The sequence below is a fragment of the Python bivittatus genome, unplaced genomic scaffold (assembly GCF_059951505.1).
Source record: "Python bivittatus isolate LINGU-HERP-01145 unplaced genomic scaffold, Pbiv_v1 ctg000100_np1212, whole genome shotgun sequence".
NCBI lineage: Eukaryota > Metazoa > Chordata > Lepidosauria > Squamata > Pythonidae > Python > Python bivittatus.
In genome coordinates, this window is record NW_028277038.1 from 6,216,769 (window position 1) to 6,241,754 (window position 24,986).

The 24,986-nt window shown below is 49.2% G+C and overlaps 1 protein-coding gene across 3 annotated transcripts in view; it reads right to left on the reverse strand.

Annotated features, from left to right (window-relative positions):
- TBX1 (T-box transcription factor 1) overlaps positions 1–24,763 on the reverse strand; it is a 33,749-nt gene extending 8,986 nt beyond the window's left edge. For 2 of the 3 annotated variants that reach the window (XM_088135359.1, XM_088135358.1), the window contains exons 1-7: positions 24,428–24,763; positions 19,028–19,589; positions 10,166–10,267; positions 7,208–7,379; positions 6,282–6,437; positions 788–855; positions 457–557 (exon numbers count right to left, since the gene is read on the reverse strand). In XM_088135359.1, the coding sequence (XP_087991485.1) occupies positions 457–557; positions 788–855; positions 6,282–6,437; positions 7,208–7,379; positions 10,166–10,267; positions 19,028–19,589; positions 24,428–24,683 (1,417 nt within the window). In that variant the 5' untranslated portion in view covers positions 24,684–24,763. The remainder of the gene's footprint in view (positions 1–456; positions 558–787; positions 856–6,281; positions 6,438–7,207; positions 7,380–10,165; positions 10,268–19,027; positions 19,590–24,427) is intronic. The other variant, XM_088135360.1, reaches the window with a different exon arrangement.
- Positions 24,764–24,986: the final 223 nt, after the last annotated feature.

The window sequence follows — 24,986 nt, forward strand, 5'->3', positions numbered from 1 at the left end:
GAAAACATCAAAGCATGACTTTTCTAGGGCTCTGCTGGATGGGATTCCTGACCATCTAACCCAGCAATCTGTTCTCCCAGGGGCCAACCAAGGGCAGAAGGAAGCCCATGAGTCTCCCAGCAGATGGCCTTCGGAGGCAGTCACCCTGCCATCAAGGCTAAAGGCCATTGGTCCTTAGGACTTCTGTGAATTGGCCCAACCCTTTTTTGAAGCCGCCCAAGGTGGTACACCTCATAACAAATTCCATAGTTGAATTATGCATTGTATTTAAAAAAAATTCCTTTGGTCTGTCCTAATTCTTCCAGGATGCAGTTGTGTGGCAGAACCTCTAAGCCTCTAGGAAGGACCAGCAAAGGAATCAAACTCAGGTATTTGCTCATCTCCTGACGGTCTCATCACCGTGAGATTTAGGATGAAATTTGCAAGCTCCTTCCCATCTCTGGGTTAGAAACTCACCTTTCTCAGTCCCGTTTTGATGCACTGGAGAAGACACTGGATTTCTTGACCTAGCAAAGGCACTCATGAGAGGCAGGGCTCCTGGTCGGTGATTCCTAGGCCTATTATCAGGGGGAGGGGGTGGGGGAGAAAAAATCAGAACACTGTTCTACTCTGTGATAAAACAGGGGGAAGACACCTAATCATATCTCATTTGAAGCATTTTGTGGAGGGATTCTCTATTTTTGTATAAAGGAAGCATCGGAGCCAATTGACTTTCATATTTGAGTCAGGCCTGGGATGGACCAATGTCTTAGAAGAGAAAAATAAATTAAACAAAGCAGAGGCTTACCAATCTTCAGGATCACAGTCTCGGAATCCTTTTGCAAACGGGTTGCTGGCAATCTTAAGCTGGGTTATCTGAAGGGAGAGATTTGGGAGGGAATAGGCTTTAGAGTTAATTAGGAGAAAGGGCATCCCACTGAGATTGCGGGTGGAAACTTAAACTTTCAGTGACCCCCCTGACACCTTTTCCCTTATATACCTTACTTCCTAGCCTGATACTGTTAAAGAAACATAGATGTGCATTTCTTTCCTATCCTGACCACCTGAAAACTTGGATGTTCAAACCTTCAAAGCCATAGGACCATAGACACCCGTTGGGGAATCATTGGCGTGAATTAAAACCAATCCTAAAATGAAATCTGCCTTGAATCAAGGGGTGGCACCTTCTATGAAACAAACGTGAGACTGTCGTTCAAATTTCTTTCAGCAGTAGTTGAGAGCTTCCTTGGTTGTTGGAGGAGGCCATTAATGTTATTTTTTGAGATCCATCTCTCCATCACTCTGAAAACTCCCTGGCTCCTCATACATTTCCAATCTGAGAAGAATACTCCTTGGATGTCTTCTCTCATGATTGAACCAAAGCGTGAGAGGCCAGGGAGGCTACCAGTTGCAAGAAGAACAAGGGCGCAATGAGAAGCAGGACATTTCCGTAAGTCCTGGGCTGTTGTGTAATTAAACAACTCCAGGCCTTTAATGCTCATGGATGTACCTCAATACACCCATAGGAGACCTCCACTTCATGGGCTTCACAGTTTGCCAGTTGGTGTCTAGGCACAATTCAAAGGGCTGGTGGTCATCTCTAAAGCTCTTGACATCTCAGAGCTTGGATATTTGCAGGACCACTTTTCTCCCATTATTTCCACCCATCTGCAGGATCAGACAATGCCTGCAGACTTTCGGTCCCATCAACAATGTCTTATGGGTGCAGGAGACATGCCTTCTTCCTCACTACTTTGGTCCTTAAGAATAGCATTCCCCTCGAGGTTCATATAGCCCCAACCCTGCTATTGTTCCAGAACACCTTAAAAACTTGGTCCTTCGAACAGACACCAGGCTGGGGCATTTGCGGACCCGCTGGAGTGCAATGCAACTGAAGTTTCTATCTTCCCACGTGCACCTGGCTTCTCTTTTGAGTTGTGTGTTCGGGTGATGTGCTCTTAACCCTCTTTGTACGCCATCATGAATCATTTTGTGATTGGGGGCCTTTGAAATTGAATCCATAAATCATCATCACCACCCATGAGAATTTCCCTAAAATTCTTTCTTGGGGGGAAAACAAATGTAAATTCTCAATGTAAACCAACGGTCAAAAATGCAGGATTCCCCCCCCCCACACACACACACACAGACACCCATTGTCTTTCCTCTGCATAGCAGAAGTGAACCTTCTGCTTTGGAGCAGAATCAGCTCCCCCCCCCACACACACACACAGAATTGTTTTGATTTGGTCCAAATGAGTTTTCTCCCTCCATCCTTATTTGCATTCAGCTCTTTTCAAAACTGCTACTGCCAACTTGGCTGCTTTGAAAGTCTACCATGTGGTTTTCATCTCAAATCTCCCAATTTTAAATTGTATTCTGTGTAACTCTAATTCTCAGCACCAGGACAGAGCCGTCTTTTAAGCTTCAGATCCATTTTGAAAGGCACGTATCATCTGCAAGATATCCTGTCCTACCCCCAGACCATCACTGCAGAGTATTTATTTCATTCACGGGGGGGGGGGGGGGAGAGCGAAGGGGGACGGACATTTTCCTCTCCTTTATAACCCTTTTATATTTAAACAAATCCACGGATAAAGTATATGATTGTGAGTTTCCGGAATGGGTTGAAAAACAAACTTTAAGCCCCTCGGTGACAGTTCCACCCTTCGAGGTCAAAGTGATAGAAAGCAGAAGAGAAAATAAGCAGCTGTTCTAAGCGATCAGAGAGATGCCAGCTTGGAAGAACTTCTTAAAGGCACAGCCTCCCTCAAGTTTTAGTTCAGTTACCGCTGCCCAAACTCCCCATTCCCATTGTGCTCCATCACTACTCCTTCTTCTCCTTCTCCTTCTCCTTCTCCTTCTCCTTCTCCTTCTCCTTCTCCTTCTCCTTCTCCTTCTCCTTCTCCTTCTCCTTCTCCTCCTTAGTGGAAGTAGGATTGGTTCACTGCTTCATAGTTATAATTCTTTCTTATATTCAGCAGGGGAAAGCACAGCTTTCTTTCACTTGGAAATGGCACATTCGACACGTAGGAAAGCAGGGACTTCCGCAGATCAGGTTCAAGAAGGGTGTGATCCCACCAAAGCAAAAGCATTGTGCTCCATCAGCAATATGCATGAGATCAGTGGCAATCCCCACCCCACCCCAATGGAGCAATTCTGAGCAAGTTTACTCACTAGCCTCCCCCCGTGCTCAGCAGCGTGTCCTTCAAATCAAGCATAACTCCCAAAGATTTCTTTCATACTTCTTTTGTGTAATGCTCTTGGTGGATTTTTCCATTTCCAGCTTAGCTGACAGCTCTGGGATTTTCTAGTGGTCTCCCATCCAAGTTCAACCCTGCCTTTGAAAAACTCGCTGAAAGACAGCTCAGTGCTGCCCCCTCCTGGGAGGACTTTCACGTGCAGGATTAATTTGGGGGCCATAGTATGTTCCTTATGAGTTTTAGAGCAAGAGAGGACAGATTATTATAGCCGATAAGTCCTCGGATACCAAGTTCAGTCATTTTGAGACTGGGATTTCAAACTCAGTATCCAGCCTTTTTCAGCCAAGTAACATCTTTGATTTTGAAGTGAACTACAGATAGTGCCCTCCAACAAACCTGGATTTTAAAAAAAAGGAGGCGGGGCAAAAACTAAACTCGATGTAAAATTGAAATATACATTTAATTGCAATTAAGTGTCATTAAATATCACTCATCTGACTACTCCCCCCTTATTGAACACTGTTTCCCTTCGGGCAAGTTAAAAATTACAGCTGGTGATCATCTTCTCTGGAGGAGAAATGACCGTGAAGATTTTGAAGGAATCTTTGATGCCATAGACCTTTAGGAGGTTTAAGATTTCAGATGACCAATTCGAATCGATATCCTTTCAGCCTCGTAATATCTGAATAGATATAACAGGTCAAAACTGATTGCGTAAGAAAACTTTTGCAAAACCTCTCTATTCCGTGCATGCGCCACCAAAGCAACGGGTATCTTGGCGCATGGATCAGAAATGAAGTGGATTTTTCAATATAGTTCTCATGCAGTCTGTCCCAGTAAACCCATCTTCTCCAAAATAATGCAAAAACACGGGCCCAACATTATCCAGCGCTAATAAAGAGCATTTTTGTTCCTTTTTGGTGGGTGAATTGCATTATTGGGCGAGGAGATGGGGATAAAAGCTGCCTCGGGTTCCACCAATAATACTCGAAGGTCAGTTTTACCCAAATCGTGCTCTTTCACTAATTTTGAGGGGCTGTGGGGGCCGGCGGCAGAGAGAAAGAAAGCTTGCTGCTTCTCTTCGAATCAGGCCTCCCAGGGTGATCAAATTCCTCTCGAAACCCAGCAACGGATTTAGCAGATGAAATGCTTAAGAAAAAGCAGAGAAGACAGAAAAATCCCCAGACAGTCTGCGGGACTCGGGTGGAGACGCAAAATGCAGATTATTCGGCTTCAGAAACTGCTGTGCAGAAAAGACCAAGGCTCTTCCCTAGGCCTCCCAGAAGGGACTTTCAGTGTTCAGGACCTGGCCTTCTTCACGGCAGGCTCACTCCAGGGTCAATCCAGTTCAAGTCTTGCTGGACGCAACATGGACATCAAAATTTGGCTGTTCTGCTGAGAATTTTTCTGCCAGGATCCACTCTGGGCAACTCTGGTCCTTTGCCCCATCCCTCTCTGGACCAGCATAAGCCGTTTAAAGATAAGAATTTGAATGCCGTGTTTCAGGGTGGAATTCAAGTCCTTCTCAGAAGAAGAAACAGGAGGGCCGTTAATACGTCAGGGATGATTGATCACCGTTCGATGGAAGTGAACTATCGTCTACTGAAATGATTCAGTCCACCAAGTCAGGAAGTCCCAAGATGACACATCATATCATGAAGCCTTCATTGTATTTCCAAGAAATGAATTAAGTTGCTCTCTTAAAGCAGTCAAGTCTTAGCTTTGCTACAAAAAACAGCCAGTCTTGAACCGCCGATCATCCTCTTCACAGACCTCGGATGGAGCTAATGGTGAGTTGAATCCCAGCGATGTCAGCCAACCCAGATCCAGTTCGGGCCACCTCTAACTCTGTTCCTCCTTCTAAACAACCCTGCTTGGGCTCAACTCTTGGTGGCAGAGAACGGGAACATCTCCAGAGCCTCGTGAGCTTTTACACAAAAGAAGCCTTTTCCTATTTCTGAATGAACCACCTGGCCATTTTAAGCATTAAACATTTACTTGGAACTAGGCTTTGCCAATTTCATGGGTTCTTCTCGTAGGCACGTTTCTCATCTAGCATTTGTGGAAGACAAAGTCTTCTGGTATTGGTAATATGGAGGTCACATTAGACCCAAGCAATCCATAATTCCTGGAGCCTGGTGATAAAAGTACTTTCAGGCTGAGTGGGGAAATTCTGGGCACTAAGATCTCACAGATATATAAACAGATCCAGTGAAGTCTTGTTTTTATCCCCAGCTGCAAACACACAATTTTGCTCCAAAAGGGCATAGTAATTGCATACATGGGAGGCTAATAAGAAAAGCTGAAAACAACATCTCTGTGCACTACAGTTCCTGGGTTACCAGTTGCATAGCAATCCTGGTTATGAAGAACCTCTAACATTCCAGATCTTACCAAACTGAAACTCGTGGCATCTCTCATGATTGACCACACCGTCTGGGGCTATAAGAGTTGTACTGTCAGCAAGATGTGGAGAACCTCAGATTTCCCACCCCAGCCACCATACCATTTTAATGGGTTGCGTTTTTTGTAAAACAGAGACCTTGCTCCTCCCAAATTGTCTTGATTCTCTTTAGTGAAGAGCACATCAGACCCAACCCCACAGACTGTGTAAGAGGGCATTTGCAAATAAGTCATCTATTTTTCCCCCGACACCTGTTCAAGTTGACATCTTTGGAATTTGTTCTTCCTTTCTCCTGCCGAGATGGGTAAAGGACCCCCATCTAGGCACTGTTGGGTTGCCAGCCCCACAGGGTTGGTAAAACGAGGGTGGTGAACATTTTTAATTTGCAAGATTTGCATTGTAAACTGCCTTAGTTCCTCCGTTCAGCCTCCTCACATCTGAACTGATTTAAACAGGAACACGTCACCTTTAAGAGCTTTGCACCATTTTTTTTTTCAAAACAAGCAAAGATCAGTTGATTGACTGCACTGAACAATCTCCTACCTTCTCTTTTCCGGCTCTTCATCCATCATGTCACTAGATGTAGTTGTGCTGGATGGGGAAGGTGCCTTTTTAAGGCGGGGGTAGGCGGGTGGGTTGTTGATAAATGAAGTCCTGGAAGGTTTGCGTCTCATTAATGAACTCCAGATACTCACCCGATGGTTTTGATAGGCCGTGACGGCGGTAAATCGAGTCTCCTCGAAGACAAAGGTCTTAAAGTTCTCCTCGGCATACTTCTCACTGTCTTTTCGCGGGTCCACGTAGACCACGTGGAAACGTGGTTGGTATCTGTGCATGGAGTTCAAAATGATCTGAATGACAAAACGAGCAAGGAAAATCATATAACTGGTCCATTCGGCCACACCAACGTGGGAGCGACAAGAAAAAAACTATCCCTCACCCCCCAAAATGTTCGGGCAGAACAGGCCACCTGAGGTTTGCCCTATAAAAAGGAGTTTAGTCCTTGGTCAACTCAACTTGGCAAGAAGATGATGGGAGAGTTGTCCACCATATTGGCTGGGAATAATGGGGCTTGTTGTGTCACGCAGCTGCAAGGTTGTAGAGCAAGTGTGTGAAGAGCATCATTTTGATCCCCAGGGCTGAAGAAGAGCTCGCTGGGAAAGCTATGGTTTGAGTTTTAAAAAGCAAGGTAGATGGTTTAAGTCAGTGTCTCTCAACCTTGGGAACTTTAAGATGCGTGGACTTCAACTCCCAGAATTCCCCAGCCAGTACAAAACAGAGCATAAAGAGTTGTTTTTCAATGAGATGGGCAGTGACAAATTTGATATATAAATAAATGAATGAATGAATGTTAGGGAAACTTGGTCTAAGATGATAATGATGATGATTTATTTTCTGTGACCAACTGTTGGTTTTTTTAACAAAAGTTTTGGCTAACATTGCTTTTTAAAACGCTTCTTTTAATGTGATGTCGTTGTTTTAATGGGTTGTGAGGTGCCCAGAGTCACACTGGCGAAAGCGGCAGCCATCTAAATCAATTAAATAAATGGGGTTGGTAGTGGTGATATGTACTTTCTCCCCCCCGCCGTCCCACCTTCTCCCTTTCCCAGCGTACACTTACATGCCCATTGTCATCCAATAAATTGTTCGTCAGCTTCAATTTATCGAAGGAGACAATCTGCTTCATCCACTGAGCCCCCCTTGCTGGAGAATCCGGGTGGTAGTGCACCCTCCCGGGTGTAGCAGGATCGGCTTTGCCAGCCACCAGCCAAGAGGAGCTGTGAAACGCGTATCTGTGGGGAGCAGAAACGCCAGGAACTGGGTTCACTGGGGATGCTTGGATAGGAGACCACCAGAAAATCCCAGGGGCGTAAGCTTGATGGGGTGTTGACCTCACGGGGTAAACCAGATAGGAATCACAACCAGATGAGCCATTTCTACTTTATTGTAAAGCTACATGGACAGAATCTTGCAAGTCTGAAAGTACAAATCTCCCTCCGTCTCCTTTACAGCCTGAGAAACTAGGGAGGGTCCCTTCTGAGCCTCTTGCCTCACCCACTATCTAGCTACAGGCTATGCTGTCTCTTATCTGACTGTTCCCTTGGAAGCATCTCTTTGCCTGTCTCCCAAGGTCTTTCCTACATACCATTAGACTGGGACATTGAAAAAACATTTTGCAGAGGAACACAAGGCCAAAACCACCATCACCCAAAAAACTACCCTGAGATGTCACCAAGAACCACCCTTTTAAAGGAAGGAACTCCAGCAGAGATCCGAAGGCGATTCTAACAGTAGCATGGCCACGTGTGAAGGAAGCAACTATGATCTCTTTGGCTGTTCCTGCACACCGATAGAGCTTACCATCTTATGCAAACTTAGTCCCTGTGCTTCATTTCTGAGTCTGCAACTGCATTCACACAACCCTTTGACTGGGTTGGTGAAATCCAGGTGGCCTGCTAAGTTTGCTCGATTTCTCCCTCATGCTTTTGTGGATTCCATGAATCCAGCCGGAGTGCTTCACTTGCGGCCCAGGTGTTGTGTAAACCTGAACACTGGGTTGAGGCCACAACGTGGCTGCCCGAAGACGCAACCACAGGAGGGCTACCTTGAAATCTGGAGGACTCTTCCTTTCCATCCAACCCCCACGCCAGCATCCTCCTCCCCAGATCCCAAGGAGATTCTAGAGCCCAGACGTCCCAGACAAGGGTTTATTTAAAAAGTAGGTTTAGATGGAGGGTGGAGGCTCCTGAGCCGAGGCTGAACAGAAACAAACGAGGAACCGAGCAAGCTGAGAAGGAAGGTGGGGCGCCTCAGGCGAAATCCTCATTGCATGCAATAGATCCCATTTCCTTTGACAAGCAAACATTTTTGAACCCCTCCGGGAAGCTGGTGCACTGCCTAAATATTTACCTCATTATTAGTGTGGAGCAAGGAGCTTGAAGGGGATTGCAGTGGGAAGGGGGCATAGGAGGGGGGAAGCGACATCGTCATGTGCAATCACACAGTTAGTGTCATCTGTGCAATGAGGTCACAGCACCCATGAGGTCATCGTGGCTTCTCTTTAACCCCAAAATATTTGGAAATCAAGGAGGAGGAAAGCAGGCCATACTAGCTTTGTTCCAGAGAGAATTGTGCTGTGTGCATGTGTGTATATGTGTAAGGAAGGTTGGTGCGAGAAGTGATACTGACTGATTTTCCAAAAAATACATGTAGCACAATCCTATGAATATTCTCCTCTCTCACACACACTCAATTTTGCCAAAAGTTACCAGCTACCCTTAACCTGGTCAGTAAAAGTTGTGGTGGCTGTGTTCACAGGACACATGAAACTCAACTGATGTTCAACTGTGTGTGTGTATGCGTGTCATGAGAACCCTGAGTGTTTGGTGAGTTTAAGGTTAAGGTTAAGGAATCAGGTATGGTCAAAAAAGTAGGTGGATTTCATAGCTAGATCAAGCATGATGTGTGAATGTGAATATGAATTATGTGTCACGTCGTGCTGGGAATTATGGGAACTGGAGTCCAACACATCTGGAGAGCGCACAGTGGGAAAGGCTGTAGTGTAGGTAAACGGAGGGAGGGAGGGATGAGAGAGAGAGAAAAAGAAAGAAAGAAAGAAAGAAAGAAAGAAAGAAAGAAAGAAAGAAAGAGAGAGAGAGAGAGAGAGAGAGGAAGGAAGGAAGGAAGGAAGGAAGGAAGGAAGGAAGGAAGGAAGGAAGGAAGGAAGGAAGGAAGGAAGGAAGGAAGGAAGGAAAGAAAGAAAGAAAGAAAGAAAGAAAGAAAGAAAGAAAGAAAGAAAGAAAGAAAGAAAGAAAGAAAGAAAGAAAGAAAGACAGGTCTTTCTACTAAACCTGTTTAAAAGATGGCTTGAAGGCATTCTTGGTTTTAAACCGAGAACAAAATTGGAGATAATCGCTGACAAATGAGTGAAGCCTCAGAGCAAAATAATGATTTAAAAAAAAAAAAAGCAACAAAGTCAGAGATTTAATTCCCTGCTCCTAAATTGCAGCTTCTTGGCGTGAGAGAGAGGGCAACCGGGAGAGTGAGTTTGGACTTGCTTTTGAGAGAGAAGCAGCTATGTGGATGGAGTAGAACGGGGAAGAACAAACCTAGGGCCAGTGGGGGGGGGGGGGAGAAGGGGGAGAGAGGCCACTGGGGGAGGAAAACCACCCAGTGAAGCCCCCACCCTTCAAAGCATAGGCTTCATCAACCCTTCCCACGCCCCTCCAAGGCTGTCCGCTAGAACCGAATCTCCCCCTTATTTCAGACAGGTTGATTTTCACTCCCCTCCCCAATTGCTAGAATAGATGAAAACAATGGGGGGGGGGGAGACAAGGCTGTGAGAACAAGGCTGAATGCTGCAAGGAATATTCTGCCATGGTGGGGAACTTGCACCTCCAGCATTAGCAAGAAGGGGACAGTCCTGGGATACAGCTGGAGCGTGATTTTCATCCCCCCTCGATCTCATTGCAAGGCACTCAGCCACCTACTCGGAAGTAGGCTCCATTCAGTGCATGTGGTCGCCCTGGGGAAGCTCTCCCCTGCCCTGGAAGATGTCCAAGGGAGGGTCAATACTTGCCGATAGCGTTTGTCGTCCACCGGGACGAAGTCCATTAGGAGCATGTAGTCCGCCAGAGGGTCCATTCCAAAAATTTTCACCTGGAAAGTGGGGAACATTCTCCTGCGGAGGAAAAGGAGAGCTGAGAAGGATGGAGGAGTGACTGGCAGACCTCACTTTCCAAAGCAGGTCGATAAGATCTGGTCTCTGGTGCGAAGTTTTCCAAAGGAAAGGAAATCAAGGGGGCGTTGAGCAACTTCTCACCAGAAAATCCGAATGCTGTAGGATGGTGGCTAGATGTGGGTAGAAATCCTCGGTGTGTCAATGACCATAGTTTGAGGCAAGGGGGAATTCCCCCTCCCCACCATGAGTTCCTTGCTCCTGCTTAATGAGATGTTTGACTGTCTGCTTCCACTCAGACCATTTCTAACACCACCCAGCCATTGCTGCGGTGACCCAAACCCTGTCTGGATAGGGTGACATCATAGCCATGGTTCAAGGACCCTAAAAAATGAACCTCTTCTTCTAAACCAATTTATGGGAGCATGAGCGGGCCCCGTTAGGAGTTTATTGTAAATTGAGCCGTCTTTAGGGCATCACAAGTCTCTTCATCACTTCCTCCATTGGTCTCTTCGGCAATATAGTCTAAAAAAACATGACTCGGAGATGGGCGCAATATGCTTGACAGAGTTCAGATTTCACACCATGGCTTGACAATAAATCTCAATTCTCTAACAGCTAAACTCAATTCTGCACTTTGCGTATTTGGTGGAAGAATTCCAGCCAGCACCACTAGCTAGATTTGAATCTTTATTGCAGACAAGAATAAAGCCTCCAACACAGGAGTTGGTTGCCCACCACAGGGCAAAGAAGTTGCAAAACGTTTCTATCTAAGCTCCCGAGTTTAAACCCTTGGCTCCATCTCCCTGCCCTTCTGAGTTAATGGATCCTCTTTTGACATCCTTGGAAGGAGCTGAAATAAATTCACAAAAGGATTCTCTCTAGCTTGGGAATCACTGGTTCCCGTGGCTAGCCCCCCCCCCCCCCGCCCTGACGAAGAGGAAAGCAACATTTGAAAATTAGCACCACTGAAGAACAATGGTTGATCCACACAACTGTATGAGTAAAGCTTCTTATCATGGCTTAAAGCAAGGCCTAAACTTGGTCTACTTCGCTTTTGGGATTTCTTTGGTGGGTCCCAAGATTGCACGTTCTGGGTTTCTTTTTTCAAAAGGCCATTTGAGCTCAGCTTTACCAGCCCGGGGCAACTTCCTGAATAGCATGTATGTCCAGGAGGGAATAAATTCCTCTGTGAAACTCATGGGATTCGCTTCCACAGGAACCTCCCTCTTCATTTACAGATGCCTCCAACTCTCTCCTGTCCACTACTTACATTAAACATACGTGTTAAATATCAACATGCACCCCGCTAAGATTTCCTTCAAAATACAAGATACTTTGCAATATACTGAGGCTCCTGACAAGTTGATATGGAAAGCTCAGCCTTGGGGGAAGTGAGGTTTTTAAAAAGAACCTTCCTTTAAACACAAAACAAGACAATTTGTGGGCAAGCTTCCATCCAGTTAGGCAATATTTTTCCTGAAACTCAGCTGGAAGAGACGTGGAAGCACGTTACACTGATGCACAGAACTTGAACTGGTTCTAAGAGTCGCAACCACATCGGCGTAAATGCCAACACGAAAATCAGGATCATCCGGGGTCACTTGAACTGTCTGGAGCAATTTCTCCCACTTGGCGCTCTCCCCGATTGCCCGGACTCCAACACTCAGCATCCCCAGCCAGGTGGGGAGGATGGGCGTTGTATTCAAGTGCGGTGCAGGCCACCGGCATGGTCTTTTCCTCCTTGCTGCTCCTCTCCTTGGGGCAGAATCAACTTCAGAGAGAGAAATGGTCTTAAGGCAAAAGGAATGGAGAGGTTTTCCAACGAGTAAATGTGGGGAATTTTGCTACCATCACAGGGGTCTAGAAACTGATTACCCCTGCCTCCTTTCTGAAAGCTGTGCCTTCCCCTAGCTGACAGTTAGTCAGAATTTAATCATCATCATCATCATCATCATCATCATCATCATCATCATCATCCATGCGAAACCCACATCTGCCTATCTCACGTCCTTGGGAAGGACTCCAGAGGTGGACAAAAATGCCAAACCCAGCCTAAACTTCTGGCTGACTGTGCCACCAACCATAATCATAATAATATAAAATTGCAAAAGGCAGCTTTACTTGGAACAGCTCACGAGATACCTTAAACACCACCAAACAACCACATCTGCCTATCCCACGTCCTTGGGAAGGAGTCGAGAGGTGGGCAAAAAAGGCCAAATCCAGCCTAAACATCTGGCTGACTGGGCGACCAAGTAATAGAGGTGGCCGCCCCAAGGCTGCTATAGGGAGAGAGAAAAAAGGTGTTTTTAAAAAAACCCTATAATCCATGTTATACTTCTTTTACATTTTGCTCTTAGATTTTAGCGATGGGGAGAGACCAGGGCTCGGTTCTGGCTGGCTTCGGAGAGGCGCTTCCCGAATCGGAGGCCCGAAGCAAAACCTCCCGGCTGGGGCTTATCGACAAACGAACCACAGAATCCCAGATCGCTGCCTGATGCCGTTTAAAAATTCATAACCCGTTCTTCCTCCCCGACAGGAAAACAATCGGGACTCAGTTTCCATTCCTACGCCCCGCTCCCGTCGCTGGTTCGCAGTTTTCTTACCCCTGTCGTGCTGCGGGTGGCTGAATTCGGCTTGCTTCGTTTTTCCTATAAACAGCTCCCCCCCCCCCCCCACACACACCTTTCCTAACACAAGTTCCCTTTCAAGCAGGAGTCCCCAAACTCTTCAGCTCATCGACCCCTTCATGAAGTTTCGGAGGGTTCCTCGTCCCGCAAACATTTATGGTATGAAAATAATTTAATAAATACTTCTTTAACGAATAGTACTACGAATAATAATAACAATAACAACAACAACAACAACAATAATAATAATAATAATAATAATAATAATAATAATATACTATATAATAATAGAATTTCTAGGTTTTTGGGAAGAACTCGATGGGAATGAAGGCGAACACCAGCTAAAGAGCTGGCAGCTGGGATTTCACGCTATTGTGTATTATAATAGTAGCAGCAGCGACAACATCAACAACCACATCGATCCCTTGGGTAGTCCCATCGACCCGTGGGGGGCAATATTGCCCCCTTTTGGAGAACCTACCGTTAAAGAAATCGACCGTTTCGGCTGGTTGGTTTTCTTTTTTTATAAAAAGAAGCCTATCCCTGTTGAACCGGGAGTTTCGCAAAAAAATCACTTTCACGCGTCGTGAGTTACCAAACGCCCTACGGGACCCGCCGAGCGATGCCACCCAGTTGAAATCAACCGTAGAATTTAGGCCCAGTTCCACCCCACTCCACCCCCCCCCCACTAAAAGAACCGCTCAGGGGCCTCGGAAAGCCTCCCTCCACCTCCAAAGAGCAAAGGGGCGCCACGTTTTTGGATATTTGAAGCTCGTTTTCCGCGAACCCGGGAGCTGGCCGGCGCTCTTCCGAGAAAACGGCGCTCTTTCGGCGAGTCTTTCCCTCTGCTTGGGGGGCGGGGGGGGGGCTTTGCAAACTGCAAAACGCTGCATATGTTTAGCCGGGGGAGGGCTGGAAGCCAGCAAGCCCGATTTCTCAGACCACGGGTGCACGGTGCAAACAATGGAAGATAACTTCGGTGGGGACTTATTATTATTATTACATTATTACTATTATTATTAGGGTTGGTCACATAGTCCGCCAGATGTTTAGACTGGATTTGGCATTTTTATCCACCTCTCGAGTCCTTCCCAAGGACTTAGGGTAGGCAAATGTTGTTTGATGGCGTTAAAGGTGGTATTATTATTATTATTATTATTATTATTATTATTATTGTTATTTACACAACAAGGTGAACTCGCAGCTGACAGTTCTTAGGCTGGTGTTGGGCTTCGTTTGGATCGAGCTCTTCCCAAGAACCTAAGATGTCCTGATGCATCGGTGTGGTCTATGCGTAGATCCAAGCCCTGTGGCCTTTTGTAATTGACCGATGGAAATTTTGTCCATGCGCAGATTTTTTTAAGTGTCGTCCAAGGTTTTTTGGTAGGGCACCCAGTGTGCCGATAACCGCTGCCAGTTTGTGCCATAATCGTTCAATTTTCTTTCAACTTTATTATTATTACTATTATTTTAACTCAAATAATTATCAAACAATTAATGATAACACCACCGTGCCTTAATAATACATTACTGATCATGAGATGAATAGCAACGCCAATGTCAATATCGTGAGTTACGGATGCTGGCTATGATTTACATCCAAACAACTCCTTGTCCTTTCAGGAAAGAGAGGCGAACTTTTCTTTTTTATGCATACAGAAAATTTTAGGCCAGAATTTTCAAAAGCCTCTCCTCCCCTCGGGAAAAAGAGCACCCTGTTTCCCCTTTCTAAAGTCACGGAGTAGGAATCACCAAAGGCAGATTTCTTGGGAAGAGCATTAGCTATTCCGTGGGTAGAAAGGCGAGAGAGAAGGAGAAAACTCCACCAAGGAAAATGATTATTTGGGGCTGTTGGATCAGGCCCATTTGTCTCCAAACCAGTGTCTCTCCCTGGGTTAACCCAGCCTGGGAGAGCTTTGAAAAAATGGGGAGGGGGGACAGTGCAGAGCAAACAACCCCCAACTCTTAACTGTTCTCACAAGCTGGAGTAACTGTTCTCCAGCTTTCTGTGGCCTCTAAAGCTGGAGTAAAGGGGGACCCCTGGCCACCCCAGGCTGTGATTCTGCCTTAAGACACACAGAAAATTCACACAGACACACACAGACACACACGCATGTTTCTCTTCTGAATCTACAGCAAAGCTGAATAATTCTTCTTTTGTGTCTCACCAATATATGGCGGGACTACAATTTCGGGCACTGGGGGATGCTGGGATTTATAGTCACACCCTATGGAGAGGGCCAAGTTGGGAGAAAGCTGAGGATAGGCATCGCATGAAGCCACAGTTTCCTTTAACTATGGTCTCTTCACTAAGCTGAGTTTGGCGGAGTTCACTTAGGGCGCCAAGCTATTATCCACGGCTTGTGGGCTCCAAGGGCTAGGCTCTTCCAGCCAGCGAAAAAAAAATGGAGAGCTGTCACCTCTTGGCTGCAAAACTCAGAATGTCCTATAGAGGGCAGCAGGATGAAACCAACTGCTCCAGTTTGGCTGCCCTCTAGTGGTTGTCCGTGGTTTTGCTAAAGTTAGAAATGGAATTTACAACCCTAGGGTGGGGGTGCGGGCTCACTGAGCCGTAAAGCAAAGGGATTGTGGGTTTGCTTATTGGGTAACCTGCACCCCTGTTGTTGGTAAAGCTTACTTTATGGCTGGGTACATCTCCCCAATGCAGTTCTGGTTTATTCCACAAACCATATCTTAGGATGCGGGTGAAACACATCCAGAACATTGAAGAAAGCTTACTTTAGGACTTCTGTGAAGAACAATGCTGGAACCACCCCCGTTTTTTAATCCAAGGAAGCCCCACGTGGAAGCAAAAATGCAGAAACAATTTGGACGCATCCCTTCCTACATGCAATAAAACAACAGATTCCAAAGCATGTGGAAAACTCTCCTGATTTGGGGCTTTGTTGAATTGTGGATCCTGTTGTTAAATCAGTTAGAAAACTCTGCGTAAAAAGGTTAACGCTGGAAGAAGTTAAGGTCCACTCATTAGCCCACGAAAACATTTTATTTTCCGCTCATTTTTATCCACCAAGCCCAACGTCCAACGAATGAACGCCTCACAAAGAAACGGTCACGACGTGCCCTGAACAGTTATCGTTGATTTCCAACAGCACAGACAATCCACACGCCACAAACTGTCATGCCCAAGGATCGACCGGATCTCCATTTTCATTCCGAATTTATATTATTTTTCCCTCGGCTAAACAAAGGGATGAACCCACAGAGGGGATGGGTCTACGGTATTTCTATTGCCTCCCAGAGCAAAATTTCGATAGCAACAAGATTTGGTTTGGGTTCAACCCACTCCTGTTCATTTCTTTTTTAACTAAATGTGAATGTGCATTTTCTAACAAAAAAAGTTTGCATTCCTCCCCAGCTTTAAGGGCCCTGTAGATCTTTTCCTGTCCGGGACAAGCGCCCCAAACAGGATGGCTGCAAGCAGGTTGTCCTGAACTCCGGAACTAGGACAGGGCGCCTGGGTTTTAACTTGCCGAGGGCCAGCAAAACGTTTCCTAGCTCCTCTCCAAAACGAACATTTGAACCCATGTCACCGGCACAAATTTGGCAGAATCCAGAGTGGCTTTTCCTACAGGAAACGTCATTGATTGCACTGTGTTGCACGAAGAAATTAAAAGAAGCAGAACGTTTAAAGGAAAGCACAAACTGAGACCTTATAAAGTCCCAATAGCCAATAATTTTTTGGGAGAGGAAAGAATATGCTTTTATATATATCTATATCTATATCTATATCTATATCTATATCTATCTATCTATATGTGCGTGTGTGTGTGTGTTTGTATGTTATGTATATACATAGCATTGTATATACATATATATGTATGTTTCCATATATATACATACACATATATGCACAACACATATGCTTTAAAATTTATACACACACACACATATGCACACACATGTACTTTAAAATTTATACACACACACATATGCACACACATACTTTAAAATTTATATCCACACACACACACACCTGCACACACACATATATGCTTTCATACACACACACACACATATTCACACACATATGCTTTAAAATACACACACACGATGTACCAAAAGTCAGGTCCCAAAGACAATGTGTTATATCAATTACATTAAATGCTCCAGTTGGTTCCATTTTCTCCTAAACCCTTCCTTACACGTTGGACGCGCGACCATTCCTAACTACAGTAACTTTTTCGGGGGAGGGGGAATGTTCGTTAATTAAACATATTGTGATTGGCCTGGGGGGGCTGGCTTGTGATTCCGCCCGGATCAGAGCTTTAATGCTTCGAGGCCGGCGTTGCAGCCCGTGCTAAAACGCATCGCGAAGCCTCTGTCCGGAATGCACGCGCGGCTTTTTGCGGCGCTTGAGAGTGGCAGGAGCAGAAATGGTGGGTGAGTCACGGAGTCTTTCGGTTGTTGTTTTCTTTCGCCCCCTCCCCGCCCTGGTTTGAATGGTTAATGTTGGCTTTTACCTCCTTCCTAAATAGGGAGAGATTCGGTCCGGGAGCTTTCCACGGCTAAGAACCGGAGCGGCCCAACCAGTTGGGAGCAATTCCGTTCGGTAAAATCATCTGCGCTCCGGGCCCTTTCCGTGAAGCTCAATCCGGAGAGAAGGAAAGGAAAGGAAAGGAAAGGAAAGGAAAGGAAAGGAAAGGAAAGGAAAGGAAAGGAAAGGAAAGGAAAGGAAAGGAAAGGAAAGGAAAGGAAAGGAAAGGAAAGGAGAATGAGAGGGGAAGGAAGGAAGGAAGGAAGGAAGGAAGGAAGGAAGGAAGGAAGGAAGGAAGGAAGGAAGGAAGGAAGGAAGGAAGGAAGGAAGGAAGGAAGGAAGGGAAGGGAAGGGAAGGGAAGGGAAGGGAAGGGAAGGGAAGGGAAAGGAAAGGAAAGGAAAGGAAAGGAAAGGAAAGGAAAGGAAAGGAAAGGAAAGGAAAGGAAAGGAAAGGAAAGGAAAGGAAGTCTAAAATCCTGAGCACGCTTGAACTTCAGAGCAACTCATTCAAACGCAGCAGGATTCCCCCCCCCCCCAATATACGTTTCCACAGACGAAAACGGGCGCGCGTGGGTCTGAAAACACACCGCCCTTCAGCTTTCCCCAAGCCGGTGCCTCTGGATGTGTCAGACGGCAACGCCCATCATCCCCAGCCAGAGGGACGGAGAAGGGTGACCTACACGCACGCAGGAGGCGGTAGGCCTTGGACGCAGGCGAGCGGCAGGACTAAAAACAGGTTTTTGAAACATGAGGTTCCGGAGACATTTCCCCTACACTTAATGAATTAATCAGTTATCACCATGAGCGAATGCATCTAATTATTCCTCTTCTGATTACCCACCCCGGCTTCGATTACATTTTTCATTTCCTGCAAACTCCGTAGAGTTCGGGCCCGCTGCTTTCCAGTGGGGCAACTTTGCTGGGTTCACCTCTTGCTGCAAAACCCAGCAAATAATTGGGGGGGCGGGGCGGGGGTTTATCTAAAAGGCGAACCGTACCGATTTTGCCCCAGTTTGTACCCTGAGAGGCGGACCCCGCTTTGCGCTTTAAGGAGAGGCGGCCTGGGACCCCTTTCGTGGAGTTGGGAACAGAAAGGGGGGGGGATATACTGAGCAAGAGGAGAAATCAACGGCGTTAAAATAGGCCAGGCCTAAGGAGATGGGAAAATGCAACCGGGGTCGGCTAGGAATTAATTTTTCAGCATTCCTTGCATTAATAAAGTCATAGCCGGGATTTCTTTTTTTTTTTTTTTTGAGGGGGGGGGTCAATCATTCTACAAAGGAAGATCGGCTGCCGTTCGCCCCCGATTTGCCCGAGAGTAAAAGCCGCGGAGGATTCAAACGCAATGCCAACTCCGTCAGGATAAACTCCACCCGCCTCCCCTTGCACCCCCCCATCCCTCGGAAAGAGGCGCAGCTCGGCAAAAGCGGGTTTTCGAAGAGCGCGCAAAGCGGGCACCCAGCCTGCGCCGAAAGACCCCTTGGGCGCACAAGGCGGCACAGAGGGGCCTGGAAGACGCCCGGCCAGGGAAGGGGGACCTGGAGCCGGAGTCGCCCTCCCCCCAAGCGCCGGGGAAGAGGAGGCCCCCGCCCGCACCCGTCTGGCTTTAGAGACCCTCCGGGCGCTTCTAACCTGCCGGCCTTGGTGACGATCATCTCGGTGCCCAGCTGGTTGAACTCGTCCCAGAGCGCTTTCATCTCCAGCTGGACGCTGACATTGGCCACCTTGGGGTTCTTCTTGACCGGCGCCTTGGCCGAGGCCGGGCCCGATCCTCCGGCGCCGGGGCCCGATCCGCTTCCTCCTCCACCTCCACCTCCACCTCCTCCTCCGCCGCCGCCGCCGCCGCCTTCGGGAGCCTCGGAGCCCACCGGGGGCGGAGGGTTGGTGCCCGCCGCGCCGGGCGCGAACGAGTAGCCGCCGTGCTGCGCCGGGCCGGGGTGGTGGTGCGGCGGCTGGTGGTGCTGCTGCTGCTGGGCGGGCGGCGGCGGCGGGTGGTGCGGCGGCTGCTGGGCCGAGCAGGGCTCGTAGTGCGGCGGCTCATGCTGGCCGTAGGGCTCGCCCGCCGGGGAGGGCGGGAGGTGGGGGTAGCCCGCCGCGGCGGCCGCGGCCGAATTGAGGCTGCTCAGGCTGTTGGCGGTGAAAGCTGCAACATCGCAAAAATGGGAGAGCTGCGTCAGCCACGGGCTGGAGATGGCTGAGATCATTCCAGCAGCCGGCGAGGAAGAGCGGGCGGGCGGGCGGGCGGGCGGGCGAGCGAGCGGGAGAGAGAGAGAGAGAGAGAGAGAGAGAGAGAGTGAGGAGGAGGAGGGCGGAGGGGACCCGCGCACCGCCGGCCGGCCTGGCTCCCTCGCCTGCCTTCCCTCCCTCCCTCCCTCCGGCTGCTCTCTGGGCCGCCCCGTCGCGGCCCGCCTCCACTTATAGCGCCCCGAACAGCCTGCCAGCCCGCTGGCCGGGCAGCCGGCGTGCGCGCCTCGGAGGGCGCCTGGAACGCGCGAGCGGCTGGGGCGCGTCCCTCGCGGCTGCCTCCGCGCTTCCCTCCCTTTGCACTCGGCCAAGTTCGAGCCGGAGCGCGCACGCTCCGCCCCCTCCCCCGCCCCCTTAGAGACGCAGGCTCCGGGCTTCTTGCAGCGGCGGCGGGGGTGGGGTGGGGTGGGGTGGGGGCTCCCTTCCCTTCCCTTCCCTTCCCCTCCCCTCCCCCCCGGAGCGAAGCCAAGCTAGCCCGTGCGCCCAGCCAGAGCCAAGGCAGGCTGGGCTTCCGCGCTGCTTCGCCCCTGCTCCGCCCGGCCCGGGTTTGGCCACCGGGGCGCGCTCCTCCTGCGCCGTGCGCGCTCCCGACTGGGAAGGGGAGGGCGCGGCGGCGCCGCGCCGCTTGCCTCTTGCAGGGAGCGCGCGCCCCCGGCTCTTGGCTGCTCTCCTTCCCTCCGGGCGCCAGCAGGATCCCATCGCCCCCCTCCGCTCGCTCTCGGCCGCCCGAGCCTAGAGGGGACTGGGCGAAGGCAGCCAACAATGTGCTCGCAGCCGCGTCCGGGCGAGGCTGCCCCCCCCGCCAACCTTGTTCGCCTCTCTGTCTCCCGGCTGGGCTGCGAGGCGGCCTCGCCGGGGCTCCCCGAGGCCGCCACCAAACCGGTTCCCATTGGCTTTTCGTTCTGCTCCTCGCCTTCCCCTGAGATAAGGCGGAGCGGGAGGGGGGCCGCCACCTTTGCAGGTAAAACATCCCCGCGAAGGTGTGGCGAGGAGCGCAGTTCGGCCTCTGGCAAAAAGGAAGGGGGTGGCTTCTTACCCCTCCGTGCCGTACATATAATAAAGGAGTTATTGGCCACAGATTTAGGCCCCTGGTTCCCCGGTCTCCCTTCCTGCCGGAGTAACTTTGCCGCCAGCAGCAAGAGGGGGCCGCGCCGATCCCCAAACCGCTTCAGCCTGGCCTTGTCCCCACCGTCTTCAAGGGCCCTAAGCCCACCTACTGCATTTGTGCCGAGGCTAGGGACTGGGCGAGAAAGGGGGACCCTCTCGGAAAGGGGACTGAACCGATTCAGGGGACCCTCTTTCGGAAGACTTCCCTTGTTCCGGAGAATCTGGGGGCGACCCGAGCCTAGGAATCCGGAGCGAAATGCATTCCGTGGAAGGCCGAATTCCCCATAAACTCCAGAGGCGTTTGAATGGGGTTTATTCTCGTTTTGGAAAGAAAAAAAAAATAGCCTGCCTTTGAAGATTTGAGGCGGGCGCAGAGCAGAACGCGAAATCGATTTTCTCTCCTTTTTTTTAACGTCAAATGTCGTTGAAACACAAGGCGGGGAGGGAAAATAAGTCAAGCGTTTTTCCATTCATCCCTCCAACTCCTCTCTCCCCCCCACCCCCGATAATTTCCTACTGCGATTTCGCCTCGAAAGCCCTTTGAAACTCGTTCGCAAGGGAGCTTTCTTTTCAGACAATTCGCGCAAAGGCTCCGGAATTTGACATCTGCCCAGACGCCATAATTTTTTTTCCTTCCCGAGATGAAACGCTCTGATACCGCCACTATGTATTATGCGAGAGAATATTGGCAATGTTTTATTTTTTTATTTTAAAAAAAAATTGATTGATTGATGACGTGCCATCCAGTCGGGGTCAACTCTTAGCCGCCAGGCTAAGATTTTCTCCATGATTAGTTTTTAATCGTATATATGAAAATAGTGGGAGGTAAAGGATGTTATTCTGAACCAGTTTGGGACATTTTAAGCCGTCTCGACTTCTGCCTGGTCTAGAGAGATCTAGAGAGAAGTGAATAAAATCCGGACGGAGCTCTGAGGTTTATTTTTCCTTTCTTTCCACCTTTAATTCTTTCAAACGCTCCACTACTCTACATTCGGTTAGGAGTATTTTCCGGCGCACAATTTGCGGGATATTTTTCTTCATTTGATAGCTACAGTCTCTCAATCTCCTTCCCAAATATTTGGGACAAATATTTAGGTCAAAACCCCACGGGTTTTTCTGCCATTCTCCAGTTCAGAGAAATATTTTGATTTTTCAAGCGCCGGTGTCAGCCGTAATGGGGAGATCGCTTTCTTTGGGTGTTCGCAAGGACCTGCAGGCTCCTTGCAGCTCTCAGATATATTCACAATATTATTTTACACCTGCTGCTTCTTGTATTTTTTGTCTGAACGATCGTGTTGTTCCTTCCTATTTTATTTCTTTTCATCTCTTCTGCACTGGGTAAACCACGAATTCATTTCTCCTTCCTCTCTTATTCAGGTGAAAGCATTAAACATAGGCTTCATAAGGCACAACACACTTTCGAGGAAGACTATCTCTATTACATTTTATTTTGGTGAGGAGAGGAGACAAACTTCAAGTGAGGTTTTTTGAGACAGCTTCAGCTGTGGCAGTGTCAGCCCAACAGGCTGGCTAGAGTAATTAAATCATGGCTTATTCAAACCAGCGTTTTAGACTGCAGACCCAGGGATGATAAAATAATCACAAGCTTTGCATGCTGAGCTAAAATGTGGTTGTCTAGTTTGCGGTTCAGGGTGCCATGAGGAGAGGGCTGGTAAAACACCAGCCCGGCTAACCAGTTTTGCTCGGTAGTAAGGTCTGAAACGGGACTTTGGGGCCAATTAAGGCAGGGAGTTAGAATGCATGGAGCAGTTTATCTGAGTCAAATCCAGCCTAAATAAACACATGGAAGTCTGTTTTATTTTATTTTATTTTCCTGCACATGGAAAAATGTGCAGGAAATTTTTTTTCCTCTCTTCCTTTTAAATAAATGGGGCCTTTAAAAAAAAAACACACGGATCACACCCTGGTTGTTGGCAGCTAAACAGCCATTGGGAGTCTTAATCACAGATTTCATTCAGCTGTCGTTGGATTAGCCGGGGTTGAGTAACTCCTAGCTTATCACGTAGTCTGGACTGGGTTTGATCCCACGTTAAGCCCGCTACAGTTTGTGGATTCTCCCCAGGAGCTAAGGCACACAAGCGTGTGGTGTGAATCCTGGGCGCAGAGTCATCTATTCCTGCCTCTGACACGCTCCCAGCCACCCCTCCCCTCTCCACGCAGACCTTTGGACACGTGGGTTTGCCCTGGAACTGCATTGCTGGTAGCAAGCTCATTAATTGACAGGAAGCTGACATTAAAACAGGGCGAGCCTCTTCTAGGTTTATCACCAGTCTGAGGGGTCATAGCCTGTGTGTTTTTCTCCCATCAGAAGGGGCTTCCCAGGGAGGAATATTTAGGTTGGCACCCCCGCTGTACACCTGCTTGCGTTCAGAAGCTGTCCAGTTGTGGATTTACTCCTAGGGAAGTGGAGGCTGCAGGAAACGGAGGAAAGCTGTTGATATAAAGGTCTCTGTGTTTGTATTCTGATGACATGATTACCCAGAGGTCATGTAGTACCCAGGTAAGTTCTCAGGGTTGACTAAGTCAAGGTTTACTCAGTGAACCCTATTTTCTGAAGCAGCACAACAGGTTGGCTGGACTTGCTCAGAAGTGCTTCACCTGGGCACTGACCCCTCTGGGCCCTTCTGCTGGCTTGACCCTACCCCCTGACCTACAAACTAAGCCATCACAGTCATTACAGAACTCAACCCAGGTTCAAGCTTAGCTGGTTGTGTGAATGTAGCCACTACTGGATCTGGCACCTGGGTGAACTCATTGGAAAAGCCCTAAAATAGTCACAAGAGCCAAGGTCACAGACCTGCTAACAAAAAGGTGGTGGATGAGTGGGGCAGCTGATGGTGGGAAGGTCACCTCCCAAACCATTCCAAGCCCAACCTTTCTGGTTGAGTGAAGGGTGAGGTCCAAGGGACCCAGGCTCCCTTCATCCAAAACGGAAGCCGACCTTTGCCATGTAGCTAGCCACCTCGCCTAGGTCACCACTGCCTGTGATTTCAGATGCTACAACGAAGGGATATTTCAGGTCGCCTTTGGGAAGGGTGTCCTTGGGGCAACACAGTTGAGCAGTGGGACATGTAGATGGGAAGAGGCCAGATTCAGGCCTGCAGGACCCACGAGGAAGGCTGGGCCAGCCCTTCCCTCTCCCAAGACAGCCTCGGTGGTAGGCTTCCCAACGCGGTGCCCGGGAAGGGTATTGGGTTTCAGCTCCCAGCCGAGGGAACGGCAATCCAAGACATGCGGAGGGCACCAGGCTGGAGAAGACCGACAGCTGGCTTGCTGGCCCAGTTTCTCCAGGTTCCTACAGCTCCATCCTGAAACGCATTCGCTTGGAGGTCAGGAGCCCTTGAAAAGCCGGGCTACTCGGAGGAGGCTCCCCGGGTTCAAGTGCAAGGGGGTCGCGCTTCCAGAAGCAAGGACAGCCTGGGGCGTGGGGGGGGGTCTCTTTCGTCGGAGGCACTTTAGGCTCCTTATTTTAGGCGAAAGAGCAAGCAGTCGATTTAAGGGGGATAGGTGGGGGTTATGGAGGGGGAACCTGCTCCCAAATCAATCCCCTTTGCCCGCATGCGGTGGGGGCTCTAAACGCAACAGCGGAGAGCCGAGGAGTCCCGGCGTTTGCACACGCACACGCACACCGGCCGCGATTCTTTCCACCCGGCGCCTTACCTTCCATGTCTCGGGTGACCGCGCTGAAATGCATCCTTCTCCGGGCGGCGGCGGCGGCGGTGGAGTCGTAAGCTTTGCGGAGGCCCCCGCCGGCGAAGGCGGCGCCGGACTGACAGTCCAGCTCAGGTTCTTCCTCCTCCTCCTCCTCCTCCCCCTCGTCCTCTTCCTCCTCCTCGCTGGCGGGCTCGGCGGCTGCAATCAGAGAGGCGATGCTGAACGCGTTGGCCTTGGGGGACAGGGGGCTCGCCTCGTCCATGGGGGGTGGGGAGCGGGGAAACCCGCCCGTCGGCGCTCTCCAAGCCCAGCTCAGCGCTCCATGGGCGGCTGGCTTGGACGCGGCCGAAACGAGTGGCGAGGAAAGGGAAACAGCAGCGGAAGCTTCCAACGCGGGTCTCCCCCCCCCCCGGGGCCCGTCCCTCCCCGCCCCTCCCCAGCCCCTCGCTGCTCCCTCCAACCAGCTGGTGGAAAGCGCCGCCGAGCGCGCCTTCGCCCAGCCCCGCCGCCTCCTCGCCCGGCACCTCCCGCGCTGGCGGCAGGCGAAGGCAGCGATCCGGGCACG